Below are 19,005 nucleotides of genomic sequence, written 5' to 3'. Positions count from 1 at the left end.
AAAAGGGCCTTACAGAAACAGATGCTTGGTGCCAGAGCCATGGGCTCAAGCTCAATGGCAAGAAATGTATAGTTATCCCCTTTGGAAAAAAAACATGTACACATGAATTATGACATAGGTGGCAGTACACTAAACACCGAAAGTGTGATAAGAGACTTAGGGACACAAGTGGACAGTGGTCTCACCTTCGATAACCACATCGCCACAACAGTCAGGAAAGCCTTCTATGTGGCACACCTCATCACTAAGGGCTTTTCATCCAGAAAAAAGGAGGTCATTGTCCCACTGTACTCATCCTTCATTAGACCCATTTTAGAATACAACACCCTATTTGGTATGTACCTCTCAAGACATCTGCAACAACTGGAAAGGCCGCAGAAATGAAAAGAATTTAAATGACCAGAGATGAAACTATGTTACCTTTATTTCTGTTTTGATGTATGTTGTTAGTGAAGTTAAGTAGGGCTGCTGTACTGCTGTACTGCTGTGACTAGGATGAAAGCCGTGTTGAATTTTAAATAGAAGGTTGTAATTAGTAATGTGGTTAGTGAGCTGGATGTAGATGCATTTTTCCACGATTTTTGATAGTAGTGCTGGGACAGTAATGGGTCTGTAATTTTAAAAATCAGGTGAGTTACCACCTTTATGCAATAGAATAATATAAGATGTTTTTCAGATGTCAGATATATAGTTTTTGATTATAGAACAATTAATTATTATGAAGCTGGGGAAGGCCAAGGCATCTGCCGCCAATTTTAAATATTCAGATAACAGGGTATCGTGACTAAAGTTGCTGGCTTTAGATTAAGTAATAGTTTTCCAATAGTAGAAGTCTGAACATTTTGGAATGTGAAAAAGTCACACTTTTATTGCCCAGTGAGTCTGGAGTGTGGAGGTGGGCATCATATAGGATGAATGGTTGTCAGACTAGGAATCAGTCAGTCGTCAGGGATTACAAACAGAAGGAACAATGGCTAAAAGCCTATACAGTACCATTTCAGTTATTTGTTTACAGATAACCATGGTGAGGCCAGACACAAATGCATATGGTTGTAGGGTTGTAGGGTAAAAAGAGAAAAACAATTGCTGAAGAACATATTGTACAATGCAGTAACACACAAAGTTGCAACATGTAGACTAAGAAATGTACTTTGCTAGTAGACAGAAGTCAGCACAAAATAAAATATGAAATTAAAGGAATAGATTAGAGGGTCTAGTAATATTAAAACTTGCATCACTGTTATTTTTATATAATTGGAAACAGCCAGATCATAAAATTGAGGGCATTTCATTAGAAGTTAGAAATCAGCACTTCAGACTAGAAAATGAAGATGTGCTTTTTACAGAGCCACCAGCATGTCAGAAAGCCATTATAGCTGTCGAGTGTTTAGAAATGAAAATAAATAAAGCATGAAAAAAGAGAAGAGTGTTTCTATTACCGTTTGAACCTTGCATCATTCATATGCTTTCTGCAGAACTAGTGGTAGTCATGCCATTGCGCTTAGCTAACATTCAAAAATCAGTGCAAAATAAAATATGAAATGAAATGACCTGAAAACTCTGTTTATTGATGTTTTAGCTTTGCATTATTCATATGCTTTCCTGCAAGGCAGTAGTAAGTCAGGTCATACAGTTCCTGAAAGGCTACTTTTCTCTGAGGATAAAAAGCACAGGTGAAACTAATTAACAACTCAAAGAAAGTTGTTGAGAGTACAGCTGCAATTTCAGATGGAATATGGCTAAGACCTTTGAAACGTTCTGAAAGTGCCCCCCCCAACCCCTGACAGCCAAAGCCAGGACGTGAACAGAAAGGTAGAATGAACATGTAAATAAATACAGAATCAAAACAAAAAATATTCTGACAATGATTACTGCACTTCCTAAATACATGATTACACACATCCTGTAGGTCATTACAAGCAACAAAGTAAAAGCTGAGGTAAAATATCTGTGGCAAGGCACCCATTTTTCTTAGGGCTTTTCAGTAGAATTCAGGATAGTTTGGATTTGGCATAATGATTGTGTGTACCTAAAAGGCACAAGGCACTAGGGTTTAATTCTCATATTTGGTTTGGGTGCTTTCTGATTTTAGCTCCTAATGCTTTTATAACATAAAAAATTAATCCAAAGGTTCACCCAAGATTTTTTATAAGATTGTCAAGAATTTGAAATACACAACTGGAAAAGAAAACATAATGTTAGACATTCTTAATGAGGAAGAATGATCAGCCCATTTAGAAATCCCCCTTCAGAGAAATTCATGACCTCACCCATCAGATTTGTTACAAAGAAAAAAAGAATGCAAATTTAACCTCATCCATCACCTATACTACCAACGTGGATCTTCAGTTAATGATTTTATTTCAGAAGAAAACGCTAGCATAAAATGCATCACCCTGGATTTATTTGATGTGAATGAAATTATTTTAATAGCTATTCTTTCACTTAACTATCTGCAAGGCTGAGCAAACTAGGGTGTCTGAGGAAAAAAACCCTCAGTTCCCTACAGTCATAGTGATTAAATACTGGATGTGTATCGTTAATTTTTAAGGTTGTTTAATTGTCGTCACTTAGCTAATCTAAATCTGATTTCCACTGCAGGTATTAAGGCATAACAAATTTGAAGGGTCGACACAAGCAAACACAGATGGAAAGGTTTATTGAAATATGGTAACCAGTAAGCACTTTTGTCTGCCATTGCAGACTTCTTCAGATCAAACTGACCACAGAGGGAATATACAATAATATACAAAATATGACCTTAATTGCAGTGGAAAAATATTTATAATCTGAAACCTCAAATATTTTAGAAACCATTAAAAAGGACCAATGAAACATGCAAGATTCATCAGATCAAACTGTCTTCCTCATTAGCATAGTGTGAGTATCCCACCTGTTATGCAGGAGACCATGGTTTCATTCCCTAATGGGGAGTGTGTGGGTTCTCTGGATGGTGCAGTGGTAGCATTGTTGCCTCACAGCAAGAGGTTCTCCGATTAAATTCTCAGCTAGGTTGCCTACTATGCAGAGTGTGCATGTCCTCCCTGCATTTGTATGGGTTTCTTCTTGGTACTCTGGTTTCCTCTCATGTTACAAAGACATGTGTCTGGAGCATTTATCCCTGGGCCTCTGCTGAAAATTGGCTTTGCTCCAAGTCAGACTTTCCCGGTAAACAAATGTTAAATAAAATAAAGAGATTATTACATGGAATGCATCCTTAATTACAATAGCTAAATGTACCTGATATAAAACAGAGAATAAATTTAAAACTATTAAAAGGCCAGTGGGAAATTAAACAATTAGATACCTCTTTGATAAAACAGCCCAGCAGCTGCTCATACTAAAATCAATACATTTTTGCACTCCTAGCAAATTAACAGTCTTTTGTTCTTGTACAAATGCCAGTGTGAAAGGACTTCCAAGATATAGTTGGGCAAATGAAAAGTCTGGATTAGTGACCACTATGACTAGCTGGACCTGTTAGCTATGTCTGTGGTAGAATAGAAAAAATCTTCAAGGGTTAGAAGATGTTTGTAAGAATGGATTCTTTTCATGTTGGGAAAGTGGATTGTGTTAACATTTGCTTTATTTTACTAAGAGGACAAATGTTCCAGTCCCAACTTTTATCAGGATATCAGGGGCTATGGGAGGATGCAAGTCATTGACTTGGAGTGGCCTAAGTAGTAAGAGAAATAGACCAGTAAATGGAAACCTGGAATGGGCCTTGTGAGACAGAAAAAAAATGAATCCCAGTTGTGAGATCAGTGGGACACTCATAGTGTACTCAGGGACTTGTATAAAAGAAACAATGGACATACCTACGGGCTGTTGACTAATGAAGAGAACCACCATATTGCTTCTACTTGGAAGGCAAGTTTATGCATGGACGCTTGCTATGACTGATATAAAGGACCACCTTTTTCTCTTACGCGAGTTGCAAACCATGTAGTACATGCATTCCACTGGGAAACAATGCTGTGTTGACGTTGTCATAATGACCAACCAATCATGAAATTGCATTTATGTCTGAAACTACAGCAGGGCTTCTGAAATAAGACAAGAAGACATTTAGACATGTTTTAGTTAAAGTCATGAGGTCACTGCAGTAGGAGTCCAGTTTGAGACCTGTAAAGAATTTAATAGCTTTGAATACAGACTGTGGGTTTTCCTTGCAAATTGGCACTTACTGTGTGCTGACACTATCATGCCTCTCAACTTCATGTTTTACATGAATTTTCTGAAGACTATGAAGTCTGAAACTCAAATGTCCATCATTATTTAGTGATTTCTATCCTTCATGATTGCCAGAAACCCATAAATTTTATGAGGAGCAGACCAAAAATATGAGACAAAAATCTGGATGTCCTCTACCATTGAAAGGAATGCGTTCTGTACCCTAGTCAAAAAGAGGAAGGACAAACCAGTTTAGTAGGTTTCAACAGAATAACTATATGGTACTTAGAAGAACTTAGGCAAAAAATACAATTTTCCTAGGACAGGGTTGACTCTTTACACCTGAGGTTTTGTGTTATTTATGTTTAAAAAACTAATTGTAAATCTGAAGTAACAATGTAGCCCTTATTACAATCTTTTATCTTTGCATACTTTTGACATTGAAGTTTTATAAGGATTATGGTGAGAACAACATCAAAATATATGAGATTTTAAACACAAGTAGCGTGTCCGTCATAACATTTTTTCTAGATTAATGAAACTGCTCGTGTTGTACTATTTTAATTCTCCAGCATATTAGAGGTCAAGCAATACTATTATCTATTAAATAACCAATCTCTCAGCAATATACAAAATAATTTTGGATACAATTTCATTATTATTATTACTTTATTATTTATATGGTGGCCTACTAAATTTTGTCAAAAAGCTTACTTAATTTACTTACAATCTGTTCTCTGAGCAAAGCCTGTTCTGCTGTATCTCGAGTATGGATGCCGCTATACCATTCATAGTTCTTCATATCCTAAATTCAATAACATTTTTAATAAAAATATATAACAATCCTCATAATAAGTAATCAAATCTAAGCATTTCATAGGAAAGTATAGCAAGTGTTTTTTTTCAGAGAATCACAATATAATTAATAAATTATTAATTAACATGTGTATCCTATGTGCAGTACTTCATATACAAGGTAAACATACCCAGCCAACTACACTACTCAGTGCTACTAGAGAGATATACCTTCTATCCGTAGTTTAATTTCCAGGAATATTGCAACTTTGTGTCTTGGCTTGTTAAATTTACCATGAAGTATTGATATGCTTTGATAAAATGTAAGAATAATTACTTGTGCTATGTAAGAAATCAGAGGTCTGTTGCACTGGATTACTTAATAATAGTTTATTGTAGTGAGCAACATAGAATAATAGCATATAATAGCAGTAGATATAAATGTCACAGCAGCATATTCAACGGTATACAGCAGCATAATATATCAGATAACTGAAAGCATGAAAGTAATTTAACACTATCTGAACAATTCTTGAACCAGACTGAAACTGAGAACTCTGTCTTAAACATACATATTACTTCAATTCATTAACTTTTCTCGGGTAGCTATATCCACCCCTCAACCTTGATTTCCCGGCCTTGTCTAGCAGGTTCCTAATAGTGTCTAACCATCTATTCCTTATCTAGCATTCCATTGCAAGTACACACAACTTTCCCTTCAGACAGAAACATTCTACAGCTTTCCCTTGAGAAATGTTATTTCTGCACATCTCATGCTTAGCCAGAAAAGTTATATTTTCCCTTCTACTAAACTGTCTTTCCCTGAAAATGTATGTGTAAATGAATACATGGGCCTGACTCTATATTTTCAGGTCTGTTTTGCTATATTTATTCTACATTATACCTAACAATTACTTTTAAGTGAAAAGCCTCAGTCTTCCATGCTATATTCTTTTGTTGCCGAAATTGATATAGTCCTTACAGAAAATGTATCATTTAAACTGAAAATGTTAAAAGCATGTTCTGAAAATCCTTTAGTTTAATTCAACTTTCCCAGTCTGTCATACAAGGGATAATAAGCACCTAGATGTATTTTTTTCTAAGAGCAACATAATCCCCCAGATTCACTAATCTTCCGTGTAAGACTAGATTAGTCTTGCACGGAAGCGCCAGTGTAAGAGTATGATGGCAGCGCACCATGCATATTAATGAGGGCGTGCTGCCTCAACTCTAAAGCTTACATGGAGCGTGGACGAGTGTAGGGGGCGTGTCGGACTGCCGAGCAGTCCAAAAATCCACGCCCCTGCAATGAAGAAATGCCGCATCTTCCATTTACATGAGCTAGTCCTCTCACATGTGTACAAGGTAACACTACTCTCCCCCATATGTTAAACAACTTACAAAATAAAAAATAAAAATATTTTTTTTTCTTCCGATATAGCTGCCCGTAGTTGTGCGGGTTTGCCCATTGCTTAGCTACAGTTAGCAGCTTAGACACCAGAAGAGGATAATAAGAAAAATATATGCAAATTAAAACAGCATAGCAATAATGTAGTGGTTAGAGACTTCGCACAAAGAAGAGGCATTTCCAGTTCAAGTCCCACGAATGCACGTGCCATTTTCTGTGGGAAATCTGTATACAAAAATATTTCCTGACATTTTTTATGTATAAGTTTTGTAAAAAGCATTGAAATGTTAAATGTAGTAGTGCATGAATTTTATATACATATATATATATATATATATATATATATATATATATATATATATATATATATATATATGAAGGTGAAATGTTTATGCATTCTGAGGCATGAGTACCCTATTTTAAGCAATATAAAGCACTGCTAAGCACATTTTACCAGTATTGAGCATATTTAAATACAATTGCGTGGAACTGTGCACTACGCTAACCAGCGCAACGTCGGGCAACGTTGAGCAAAGTTGGGCAACGTCAGGCAAAGTCGGGCAAAGTCGAGCAAAGTCGGGTAAATACGCTCACACCTGCTTTACTGTTCCTTAACCAGTCAGGTCTGCCCAGCAGGAAAATAAAAAGCAGTGACAGGACTCAAACTCAAGATACTGTGCACTATAGTCACAGGACCTGACTACTAAGCCATGACAGCATTTCACAAACATGCACTTTCAACAGACACATATCTAACAAAGAAATTTTAAACATTGCCAATATCAGCTAAGCAGGTGTGCCCACAGCTGAGCTTTTCCAAAACTGGCCAATCACAAATAAGTGTGGGAAATGAGGCATATTTAAGCTCCACAGGCAGGAATACTTGCTATAACTGGTTTTAGCTTCCTTCTGCAGTCAGCATGGCTGGTGTTGGTGAAGGCACTCGAATTAGAGCGCAATTCTGGGGCATCCAGGAGTCCAAAATTATGGTTTGGTTCCTCGTCCACAAACATGAGGAAAGACTCCTGCAGGGCCAGTACCAGGGTACCCAATATAAAACAGAGGCCTGGAACAGTCTTGCCCGTGATTTCACCAGTGCCACTGGTGTTCCTCGGACTGGTGAGCAGGTCAGGCACCATTATTTTGACCTGAAGCAGCGTAGGGGGGATGAACTGGACTGGTGGATCCAGGAATCCTGTACGATGCCTAATGCCCCAGTACTGAGTAAGTAGCCATTGTATTAAGTAGTTAAGATTTGCCATGCTTGTCTATACTATGGATAGGTATGTCTCAATATCACTGCATTTACTTCACAGCTGCAGGTGAGCAGGCTATGAATCTGCAAGCCCATGAAGATAGGCTGCAAAGGCTGCATCATGAGGCAGATTAGTAATTATTTTGCATGTACTGTTATATAAAATAAATGAGACAGCCTTCAAAAAGTGTTTTAACCCAATAAATAAAGGTGTAATACTCCTTTAATAAATGTATAATTCCTGGAGTGTGTCTGTGTCATTTTATTTGATATGTTGTTGTACTGTTGCATTCTACAAATAGTAGTGTTGTATTAAGCAGTGTCAACCCACACTTGGGTAGGCCCATATAATGTGGATGAAGGGAGTGCCAGTAGCTTTTATGCATATTTACAGCCCTCAACTGTTGGTTCGTGCCCAGCATGTACAGGTTAATCTGGCACATGAGTAGCTTGGTACTGTGTTCCCCAGAAATGTCAGTGTGCTGCCAGAAATGTAGGGAACTGTTAACATATAACTGATACTTTCACCTGAACATATCTAGATAATTATATGAAAGTAGACCTGTCAGTGTACCATCTTAGCAGTAGTGTGTGCGAGCAACTCTCAAAATATGTTGCAGTAACATCTGCATCTTGGACAGTTTGTATGTAAGATACAGCTCATGTATATAATGATCTAGCAAAATCCAGTTGCACAATATAAGGACATTGGGTAGTGTAATAATACATGTAAGGGACATATAACTGCAGTTAATAGGAATGTAGTGAAAACTAGAAGGATATATAAGTTGTTACTTGAGCTAACTTTTTCCACCCTACTATATGTGCATAAAAAATGCAATTCCACAACTCAATCGGTATGTCTAATCTCAAAACATTTGTTGGGACATATGTCCTATTGGTTTATAAATATTTGCATTTATTTCTATGCATGTGCCTTGTTAAAATACCACAATATTGGTGGCCTGTTGCCATCAATTAAACCTACATGCTGTTGTAATGTCCACTATTGTTCTATATATGCATGTGTCATGCTTGCTTTTCAACTGTTGAAAATCTGGTGTGTTGGGTTAATGGGAATACTTCTGTATGCTGTTATAACTAATTGGCAATGCTGTTGACTGTTACTAACCCATATCTTTATTAAACTCTCCAAAACATAGTTCGTATGTTGGGTCCCAGCGGACCCACCTGTCCCACATCAGCTGGCCATGGCACCTGGCAACAGCAGAACTGATGCCCAGCCTGGGACCTCCTCCTCCGTTGGCCCTGTGCCACCTTTGGGTGGAAGCGCTGCAGGGGATGGGGCTCGGCCCACCCGTGCAAGCGTGGGCGGAGAGGCACCTATCACCCTTTGTACGGTCCAGGCTGTGGTGTTTAGAGAGATTGAATGTTCTGTTGCAGAATGTTCAATCTCTCTACGCACCACACCTCGGACCATTCAAAGGGTGATAGGTGCCTCTCCGCCCACGCTTGCGTAGAGAGATTGAACGTTCTGTTGCAGAACCTCTACATCAGCTTGAGGCTTGAGTGGCACAACTCCCGGGTCAGCCTACCCTTCCTACACAGCCCCCAGCACAGCCACCTTCTGGACCGCAAAGGTGCAGTGGTGACTGCCCATGGGTGGGGACCTCAGTCCCACTGTTTCCATCTGGGGGCTCATGGGCTTGCAATTTCCAAACATCCCTTCCCGTCAACGGTGTTCACCCACCACATGTGTCATATACTGCCCCTGTATGCATCTTGTTTGTTTTGTCTGTTTACCTCCCCAACCTACCTCCCCAAATATACCTACTTCCCTACCCCACATTCCACTCTCACCTGAAAAAATAAAAGGGCAATCTGCTCCCAAAAAAAAAAAGCTACTCCCCATACATAGCTGCCCATTTTGCACACATGTCCACTGGACACATGAAATGTTATTTAATTGGCATTACAACATACTTTGCTGTCCTCACCCCTTTTTCAGGGGTTGAAGGGTTCATATCTACCTCCAAATTTATTGCATATGCACAGCTGTTGCTGTTGAAGAAATGGGCAGCTATGGATCTTCCCTACATCTGTCCTGCACATCCAGAGCTATTTTCCATACTGTCTTTCCCTCTTTGTGCCCCATTTTCACCACTTTCCTATCTCTCCACTTTTCTTTTCTATCAAAGAAATTAGCAAGGGGGGTGAGCAAGAGTAAGCACTATTAAGCAGTAGTTAGCGGGTTTGTGCGAGTTTGCGCTTGTTTGTGCTTGGCTAAGCACATGTGCAGCATTGCACAAAGCCACACAAACCCGCTTACAACTGCTTAAAAGTGCCTTAGTCACTCTGTATGTGAGGGCCCTTGTTCTGCTCAAGAACAAAATAAAACACCTCTGTAAGTCTCAATCCCCGGATCTTGCACACACTACACAACATGAAGTACCACTAAGCCACGGTAGACATACATCAAGTTGGTGCTTAAATAATTATATCATGCACCAGAATGAGTGAATGTAAAGGAAAATTAGGAATACCATACCACACAACTTGTTCTGTGGATGTCGACCAACAGTTGTTGTGGGATTACATTACATGACTGTGATAAGAGAAACAGCCATTCTAGTGGGAAATAATGTTACACCATCACCTTACAACCCCACACAGTATCAAAGCAGGACAAACACTGGCATATCTGTTTAGAGCAGAGCCATACCTCTCAACTGTCCCTAATTTTCAGGGACGTCCCTAATTTTGACCCAAATTTTAGCTCTGTCCCTCTGAATCCTTCCTAAAACTACTGACTTTGGGCATTAAGGTGGTGAATTACACTTAATGAATAATGACAATAATTAAGAGTTATACACTTCTTTTACTTCAGAAAAGGTGTATTAATTCATATGCTCTGATTCTCTCAATGTTTCAACTTAATGGCACTAATATGTTAAAGGTGTCCCTGATTGTCCCTGAGTTTTTCTTGACGTTTCCCTGATTCTGTTCAAATATGTACCTGATTGGTTGAGAGGTCTGGCAGAGGCAGAAACACAGAGGCGTATTAGCTTTTCTGCTGTTACACACTGTGCAAATAGCTTTGGAAGGAGTTTTGGAAACATACCCTTATGTAGGAATAAAACACTGAAATACAAAGGTATGTAGCTATGTACTGATAGTAACCAACTGTAACAATGCCATTGCTCTATTGCTGAAAATACCTGTGTGGTGCACAGACAAAAATAACAGGCTATTCTCTGGCTGTCATGTGGATAGGTCCACAGTTGGGAGTTATGCAGACAGACTACATGCCTTGATAAACTAACATGTACACAGCAACCCTGTAAGTCCAGCAAGATAAAATCCACACAATACTACTTACAGTCTCTGTACTTCTGCAACCCTACCCAAATGTAGAATATACCTGTGTGTGCAGGGTCTACCAAGGATGTAGGTAAGCATACTCACTGTACTGAAATGTGTCCAGTTTTTCTGAGCAGCTCGTGCTAATGTCAACACTAAAAAAGCACAAAATGTTTAGAACTGTGTAAATGAATATTCACAGTATAGCAGTTCACAAACAATTCTTGTGTCAAAGGAATACATCTCTATAACTAGCTTTATATGGCAGTTAATTGTAACAGTTGAAAAGAAAGTACATGTCTTCATGTATCTTGGGGTAGAATTTTGAGGGGTGAGTACATTTCTACACTGACAAGTGGGTACTGGAAGCAGCAACATTAGGTCTGAGTACAAAATGTAAATCTCTGGCTACACCCTGGCTTCTGATATAAGAACTATACCAACCTTCTGTCTTAAACAATGATGTCCACACCAAACAAGGATGATCTCCATCTTGGAAAGCTGAAAGGGCCACGCCTACATGAGTCTGCAATTTATAGTACTGGGTTGCTATGGCAGTGATTACTTCAATTACTACACAGCAGGCTGCATGCAATTTGCAAATGGTGGGCACTAATTGGTGTAGAGGCCATCACATGCTCATGTGCAATTCCTACAAAAGCAGGTTGCAATCTATGCCAACAAACTCAATCACTCTATTGCAGAGACTGACAGAGAGAGAGAGAGAAAAGGAAAAAGAAATATTACCAAATTATACAAAGGAAAGGTATGTGACACATATGTATTTACTGGCATGTAGTAGATGTTATTGACGAATAGTCTACATAATGTGAAACATTCATATGTGGCAGCAGTACTTTCTGCACAGATGTTCTGCTTAACTACTGCTATGGACAATACTGTGTGCACCTGTGGGCAGTGGGGCATACCCATGAAATGTGTAGCTCAGTATTAAATGTCAAAGATCTGATCCATGTTATCTGTGTTCTGTACAGTAGTGTGGCCAATGTCTGCTGGGGGGATTAACTTGACATTATATAAACATGGGTGTGACAGAACAGCACATGCATGATAGTCATATTAAAGTGTAGCTTAGCATTGGCAAGTGCTGTAGCAGTCTAGTATGTTTATCTAGCATCTGTTGCCATATATACCCCTAATGTTAGTCTGTGGTCATATGTGACACCTGTTTGTGTTGCAGCAAGGCCCAACAGTTCAGCTGTGAGGTCCAGGGACTTACAACAGTGTGGACCATGTGTGTGTATGCTACACACATACAGAAAAATATATATATGTCATATATATTCACATCTGTATATGTGCATAGAGCAGGGGACATATTGCAACTGTTTGCGAAGGGGGGATATATATGTTGGTGAAGGTTAAAATGTGCATATTTGTATGTAGGTTTTAGTGAGTGACAAACAAGACAACATACAGTGCTGGTATATGTCATGTGGTGGTTAAACACTGTGGGTGGTTCATTCAGTTTGCAATGTTGAAGCCAGTAAGGCCTGCTAAAGCTACCTGGGCTGTGAACACCTTCAATGCATTTATCCCAAGACTGTGTGATGTTATTACATTACTGTACACCTTGCATCCTTTGTATAATTGATATTCTCACTATGAAAGGTGAAATGTATATGTGCCTATATATATATATATATATATATATATATATATATATATATATATAGACAAATGGATGTGTATATGTATATATATATATATATATATATATATATATATATATATATATATATATACCTATATATATATACATATATATATACACACATATATATATATATATATATATATATATATATATATATATTTATATACTCATACACACCTACATCTGCTTGTTGCAATAGATTCTCTGTACTGTTGACTGACTCTGGGTCCTTGCTTTGATCCTAGCAAAAGCAGTGTATTCTGTTGCTAGGCAGAACAAGTGCTATTGCATGCAGTGTAATTCAGTCCCTTGGTTTTAACTAGGGTGTGTCATTGGAGGCTAAAGCACTACATGTATGATTATTGATTGGTTCCGATGTTGAATGCAAATCCTGTGTGTACTGTAGTACTAATTGAAGCTCTGGGCCTGTACAGCAAAGTATTGTGTATGTCCACATTGCTTGCATCTATTGTTTTGTATGGTCCCTGTATTCATCACAGATTACATTTCTTAAGATTAAGGTTGTGTAAGTACTTAGTACACACTGAAAGCTTATCTTGGTTGTCATACCTTTGTGTCCTGTAATTATGTCTGACTGTCTGTAACATGTCCTTTGACATATGTGTGGTAATACATATAACTGTGTATCTAGCAACATTCATAGTGTACTACAGCAGTATGTGACCTATATTCCCAATTGTGCACATATTTTGGCCACGGGTTTGGCATTAACATGTTGTGTGGTATAATATTAATACATTTACTGGACCTTACACTGATTGTGATGGATGATATATTTCTTTACACATCAGCTTGATGTATATCTGCTGTGGCTAGGTGGTGCATCGAGTTGCATACAGTGTGTCAGGTACACTTGTATAGTCTTATATAGAGATTTTATTTTGTTGCTGTGCCGAGCATGGTTCATTGGATAGAGAGTGAGCAAGGAACTTTCAAGCAGTTGTGGGGTGAGCAGTAATAAGTAACAGTTACGGTGCTTCACTCTTGGTTTGCTTATAGGTTGCTAAACTTCCATAAGCTGTGCTTACCCTTCTGAAAACCCACTTGCAAATGCTGAAATGTGCATTATTCTGTCTGTAGCCCCTGACCTTTGTTTTGGCTAGTAACAAAATAAAAAGCATTTAGTAGGAAAAAAACCCACAACCATTCACATCACAGCATACATGATTTGCCACTAAGCCATCACAGATATACATATTTATGTATTCACAAACATAACATCCAGTACAATCATACAACACTACAGAAAATGTACTCCAACATGTAGATGTATGTGTGTGGGTAATTATTGTAATCTGTGCTTAGGTACAACATATTGTATTATGTATGTAAGTATATATATATATATATATATATATAGTTCAGTGATATCTGTACTATATAATGCTAAATGTGCCATATGACTTGCTCAGACATATTTTTGTATTTATGTCTTCCAGGGATCATGGCCCACCATAGGAACCCAAGCTACAGAAGGGCTGAAGATGATATCATCACTAGCATCATGATTCAGCACTACCGTGTACTCTTTTCACGAACCAGCCAGGACCAGCAGAAGCGTACTGCAATGCGGCAAGATCTTGTCCACAGGGTCAATGAGATAGGCCTGCATAACTGCACATATGAGCAGGTACGCCACCACTGCAGTGATCTTCTCCGACATGTCTGTTAGCATGCCGCTGATGTGTGGATGGAATAGCTTGCAACAGGGGGTGGTGTTAGCATCCATCCCTCCCTCACCAGAGTGGATGAGCTGCTCATGAGCCTGGTGGCACCTGCCCAACAACAACAACAGCAGCAGACATACACCATGATGGAGGTTGGAGCCACCCAGCAAGCACACATGGAGCATGCAGGTAACATGGCATATCTGTAGACTACTGTTATCTTTATTGGTAGATCATGCATATGTGAGATGTGGATTGTGTTGTTCAAAGATGTGGAGCTTGTTGTTGCGTAATACTGATCATTTGGAACATAATCTGTAGCCCTGTGAATGTAAACTGTTGTTGTAGTGTAAGATTGCAAACACACAGTAGCAATACCACAGTTGTGGCCACTGACAAACTGTCTCATCTCTATGTAGGTACCTCTGGGGTGACGTCAAGGCAGTGGACAGATGCTGGTGAGTGTGTTCTACATTTATTATTGGAAATAAAAAGTGCATGCCATAGTTAAGGTGTAGGCCATGTACACATGTAACACACCTTCCCATAATGCATGCTGTGCATGTTTGGTGAAAGAGCACACACATCTCACTAATGTGATTAGCAGCCTCAAACACATGCAATATCCATACCATCTCAGACAAATGTGGCTAGACTGTAGTGACCATTGGATAGGCACAGCTGATACTCAACATCCACATAACATACACATCTATGTCATACACAGAGCATTTTAACATGCTACACATAAAGGATTCCCAAACCCTCTGTAAAGACACACCGCAGTATCCAAAATCTCATCCATACATTACACAGAATATACCTGAGGGAAGAGGCCTATCTTGGGGCATTTAAACACTCTGCAATACACTACACATTCATGTCAGGGAATGCTCCTTATTGGCCTCCTTACAAACTCACGTAACAACTGGTTGTGAAATGGTTAATTTAGCCAAGGTAGTACAGTTCCAGCACAGCATGATTTGTGCTGGTTTATGAAACATTTGTAGACTTGAGTGACCACCTGATGCTTCATGATGATGGCCTCTGGTACTATACCCCATCCAGTTATTGTAACCACAGTACTACACATAGCTGTCATTACTACACACCATAATGATGCGTGTGTGCACAGATATGCACCTCTAAACAGTATGCATACCAGTCACCATTTGCACAACTGACACATATATATCTTGTGATGCTATTGAGTGGCTAGGTCATATGACACATATTGGGAATGTGTAGTGTTTAAATATGCAGTTGTGTTTTAGCATGCCATGTCATGGATGAGACTAGCATGTCCACAATATGATCTACACTCACCATAAGTACGGTACATTGGGTATGTGGCCGAATGGTATTCTATCAATTATCCATGCACCACTGATGATGTGTGAATACTCATCATGCATGTGCTAAAAACGTGTCCCACAATTAACACGTGTCCACAATTATTTGCTAAAGACACAGAGGCTGTAATTAGCATTGGATACCTATCTGACACACAGATATACATCCAGCAATGGTATGTACACCTGTGAGTTATGGTGCACAGTACATCACAGGGTTATGAATACCTGCACAGCAATATTGTGTCCATGTATGCATTGTGTTCATGGGGGAGGGCCATCAACTTATAACAAAACACATGCATCAAAGCCATATATACTGTTAGTAACAAGGATTGACTACACTTGCACTGCATGCTGTTGAGCAACACATGTCCTGCATGCTGACAGGTGTGATATGACTATTTTGCTTGTGATACTGTAGTCCACTATCACCTGCTATTGTGTATATTCTGTGATTGCTGGTGTTGTGTGTGTCTGCTCTCAGGAGGAGTGTAGTTTTGTATGTGTGCATGTGTGCATGTGTGCGTGTGGTCTGAAGTCATGCTCAGGTCTTAAAGTGTGTTTCCTGTTTTCCTCTCACAGGTGGCGAGGTGGGACTGGTTCAGTACAGCAGGGAACCTGATGTCACTGACACAGACAGTGATCATGAGGATAGGTGTGTTGAGGCACAGGCAGGTTTGTCAGGGTCTGTTGCTGGGCCACCGATTGACAGTACACAAGTCTCCACCCCATCCATGTGCACAGTCATACTGCCTGTACATCCATCATCACCATTGCCCTTAGTTGAGGGACAGTGTACGGTTAGCACTGGCCAGGACAGTGTGGTATCTATGGCACATGTATCAGGACACAGCAGCCATAGCCAGATGTCTGGAATGGTACCACATAGGCAGATGCTCAGGAGTTCTCGTCAGAGCACTGCTGGTCATCATGCCCCTGGCAGATGTGCCACACCTCTTTCTACCACATGCATGTTCCAGGCTGTCATGGAGGCACAGACACGAATGGGCGCACATCAGACAGGGCTAAGGGCACAGAGGGCTTATTACACCTCTGTAAATGACAGTATTTGTGACCTAGCAGGTGCCATACATAACTACACTGAGGTCATTGATAGATGTTGGGGTGAGACATTGGATGTCCTCCACAATGTCATGTCCATGTCAGGACAGTGGGGACGGTTGAGATGTCGACATGGACGTATGCCAGCAACATCACCAGCTGGAGGTCACCGTGGATGTCCAGCAAGTCACAGCCACTCCCATAGTGCCAGTACCAGCCCCAGCAATGTTGGGGGGCTGTCCATAGACCATCCTAGCAGACCATGTGCACATGGCTCTGGCCAGTCCCAGCAGGGACCTGGATCCAGTGGACATTTGTCAACCTCTGAGGATAGTACCCAGTCTGGATTAGTACCTGACACTGTCTGTAGCACCCCTGCCAGGCACAGGTTCCGTATCCATGGCCAGAGATGGTGATCTGTAAAGCCTGCCAGGTACAGTCTGTAGCTGTCTCACAAATCCCCGTATATGGCAGCCACATGGTAGAAATGTGTGCATGCAGACACACACACACATAAACCAGAAACCTAGGGCAAACACATACCCACACACACAAAATCAACATTGGCCCATAACAGTACTCATGGCCCTCACACACACACACTCACACACTAATGTTGATTGTATGACTCATTGTAGGCCTCTGGCAAACCAACAACACACCCTGTGCATATAATGAAACCTGTGCCACCTCCTGTCATCTGTAACATTGATGCAGGAACAGGCTAACATGGTGCTGATGCACAGGGTGACTTTAATAAAGTATAGCAATGGTTGGATGTGTAGCATGTTGTCAGCAGTAAAGTGTAATGATATCCTTGAAGGTGTAGCTGAGTAGGCATGATGCATTAAAGCTGTAATTAGCAATGTTGTATTGTTTTCACCAGTGTTTATTCCAATTGTGTTTAGTTTGCCCATGTGCCACTTGGCTGATGTGTGTAGTTGTGTCAGCATGCGTTATACAGTGGACAGTAAGTGTGGAGTGTGTGCAACACATGTTTGCAGGTGTCCATTTGTGAACATGGTGGAGGTGCACTCTCTGCATGTACATGCATATTCGACACATGGGCAGGGTGACATGCCTTGTATTGGCCAGTGTTAACACTCCATAGTTTCTGTTGGTGGTCAGTATGCATTGTACTACACATTTTGGAACTTGAGCGCATGTGTGTGTGTATGACAGGTTGACACTGTGCTGTGGGTGATGCTATTGTTGCTATATGTCATTGGTTTGCATTACTAAGGTTAACACTGTCTCAGCTGCATAATCCTTTAGTAATGCACACTGTTCACCTACAGGGTTGCATGGACCGTGCTATCACAAACACATGAAATACTCCTTATACAGTAAAATTGCATTAGTCTCATGGACCCTGCCATAAACTAAATATATAACAGAAGGTGTGTTGTACCAAGAAAGAGTTACATATCAAGAAGGGATAACCTCTCTGGTCAGTATCATTGGGAAAATACAAGCCCTCATTAATCATACAAGGCAAGCTTCAAAATACAAATTGGCAAGGATTCCAAAGACAGCACTAAAGCTTTCTTTAGTGTTATTTATAATCTAGAGGGGAAATCTTAGATCGGGTCAGAGATAATGTAAATGGTCACAAAGTACACTTATCTGAATGACATTACCAATATCTTGTCAGACAGTTTGAATGCGGATTTCACCACTCTGTAGTTACACAAGGGCCACATTTCCAGACCTGAAGAATGTAAAACCTGATGATTCACACTCTAGTTACAACATCTCTTTACCAAAGCCCAAACCACAGTGGCAATGGTACTGGACAGTGTCCCTGGCTGTGTCATACACAAGCTGACATATGAAGTCACCACTCACCTAAACACTCTGTCCAGATGCAGCCTCTATACAGGTTACATACTTGTGGAATGATGCAGTAGCGGTGTTCACAGTCCACAAGGGTTGAGCTACAATATCTTCTTCTTCTTCTCCCCTTCGGATGCTCCCATTAGGGGTCGCCACAGTAGATCATCTGTTTCCATTTCTTCCTGCCCTCTGCATCTTGCGCTGTCACACCATCCACCTGCATGTTCTCTCTCACCATGTCCATAAACCTCATCGTAGGCATTCCTCTTTTCCTGTTACCTGGCGGCTTCATCCTTAGCATCTTTTTCACAATATACTCTGCATCCCTCCTCAGCACATGTGCAAACCAACTTAATCCTGCCTATCTGGTTTGGTCTACTAACCTTCAAACCTGGGCTGACCCTCTAATATACTTATTCCTAATCCTGTCCACC

At 40.0% G+C, this 19,005-nt stretch overlaps 1 protein-coding gene across 1 annotated transcript in view; it reads right to left on the bottom strand.

Moving 5' to 3' along the window:
• Positions 1–19,005, bottom strand: part of CLNK (cytokine dependent hematopoietic cell linker) — a 500,537-nt gene that overhangs the window by 106,074 nt on the left and 375,458 nt on the right. The window contains exon 3 of the mRNA XM_044063521.1: positions 4,901–4,978. Coding sequence (XP_043919456.1) covers positions 4,901–4,975 — 75 coding nt within the window. The 5' untranslated portion in view covers positions 4,976–4,978. The remainder of the gene's footprint in view (positions 1–4,900; positions 4,979–19,005) is intronic.

This window comes from Protopterus annectens, chromosome 2.part1, assembly GCF_019279795.1.
Source record: "Protopterus annectens isolate FY-2018-M chromosome 2.part1, PAN1.0, whole genome shotgun sequence".
Lineage (NCBI taxonomy): Eukaryota > Metazoa > Chordata > Ceratodontiformes > Protopteridae > Protopterus > Protopterus annectens.
The sequence above is the reverse complement of the archived record's forward strand: the minus strand, read 5'-3'. Positions and strand labels throughout refer to the sequence as shown.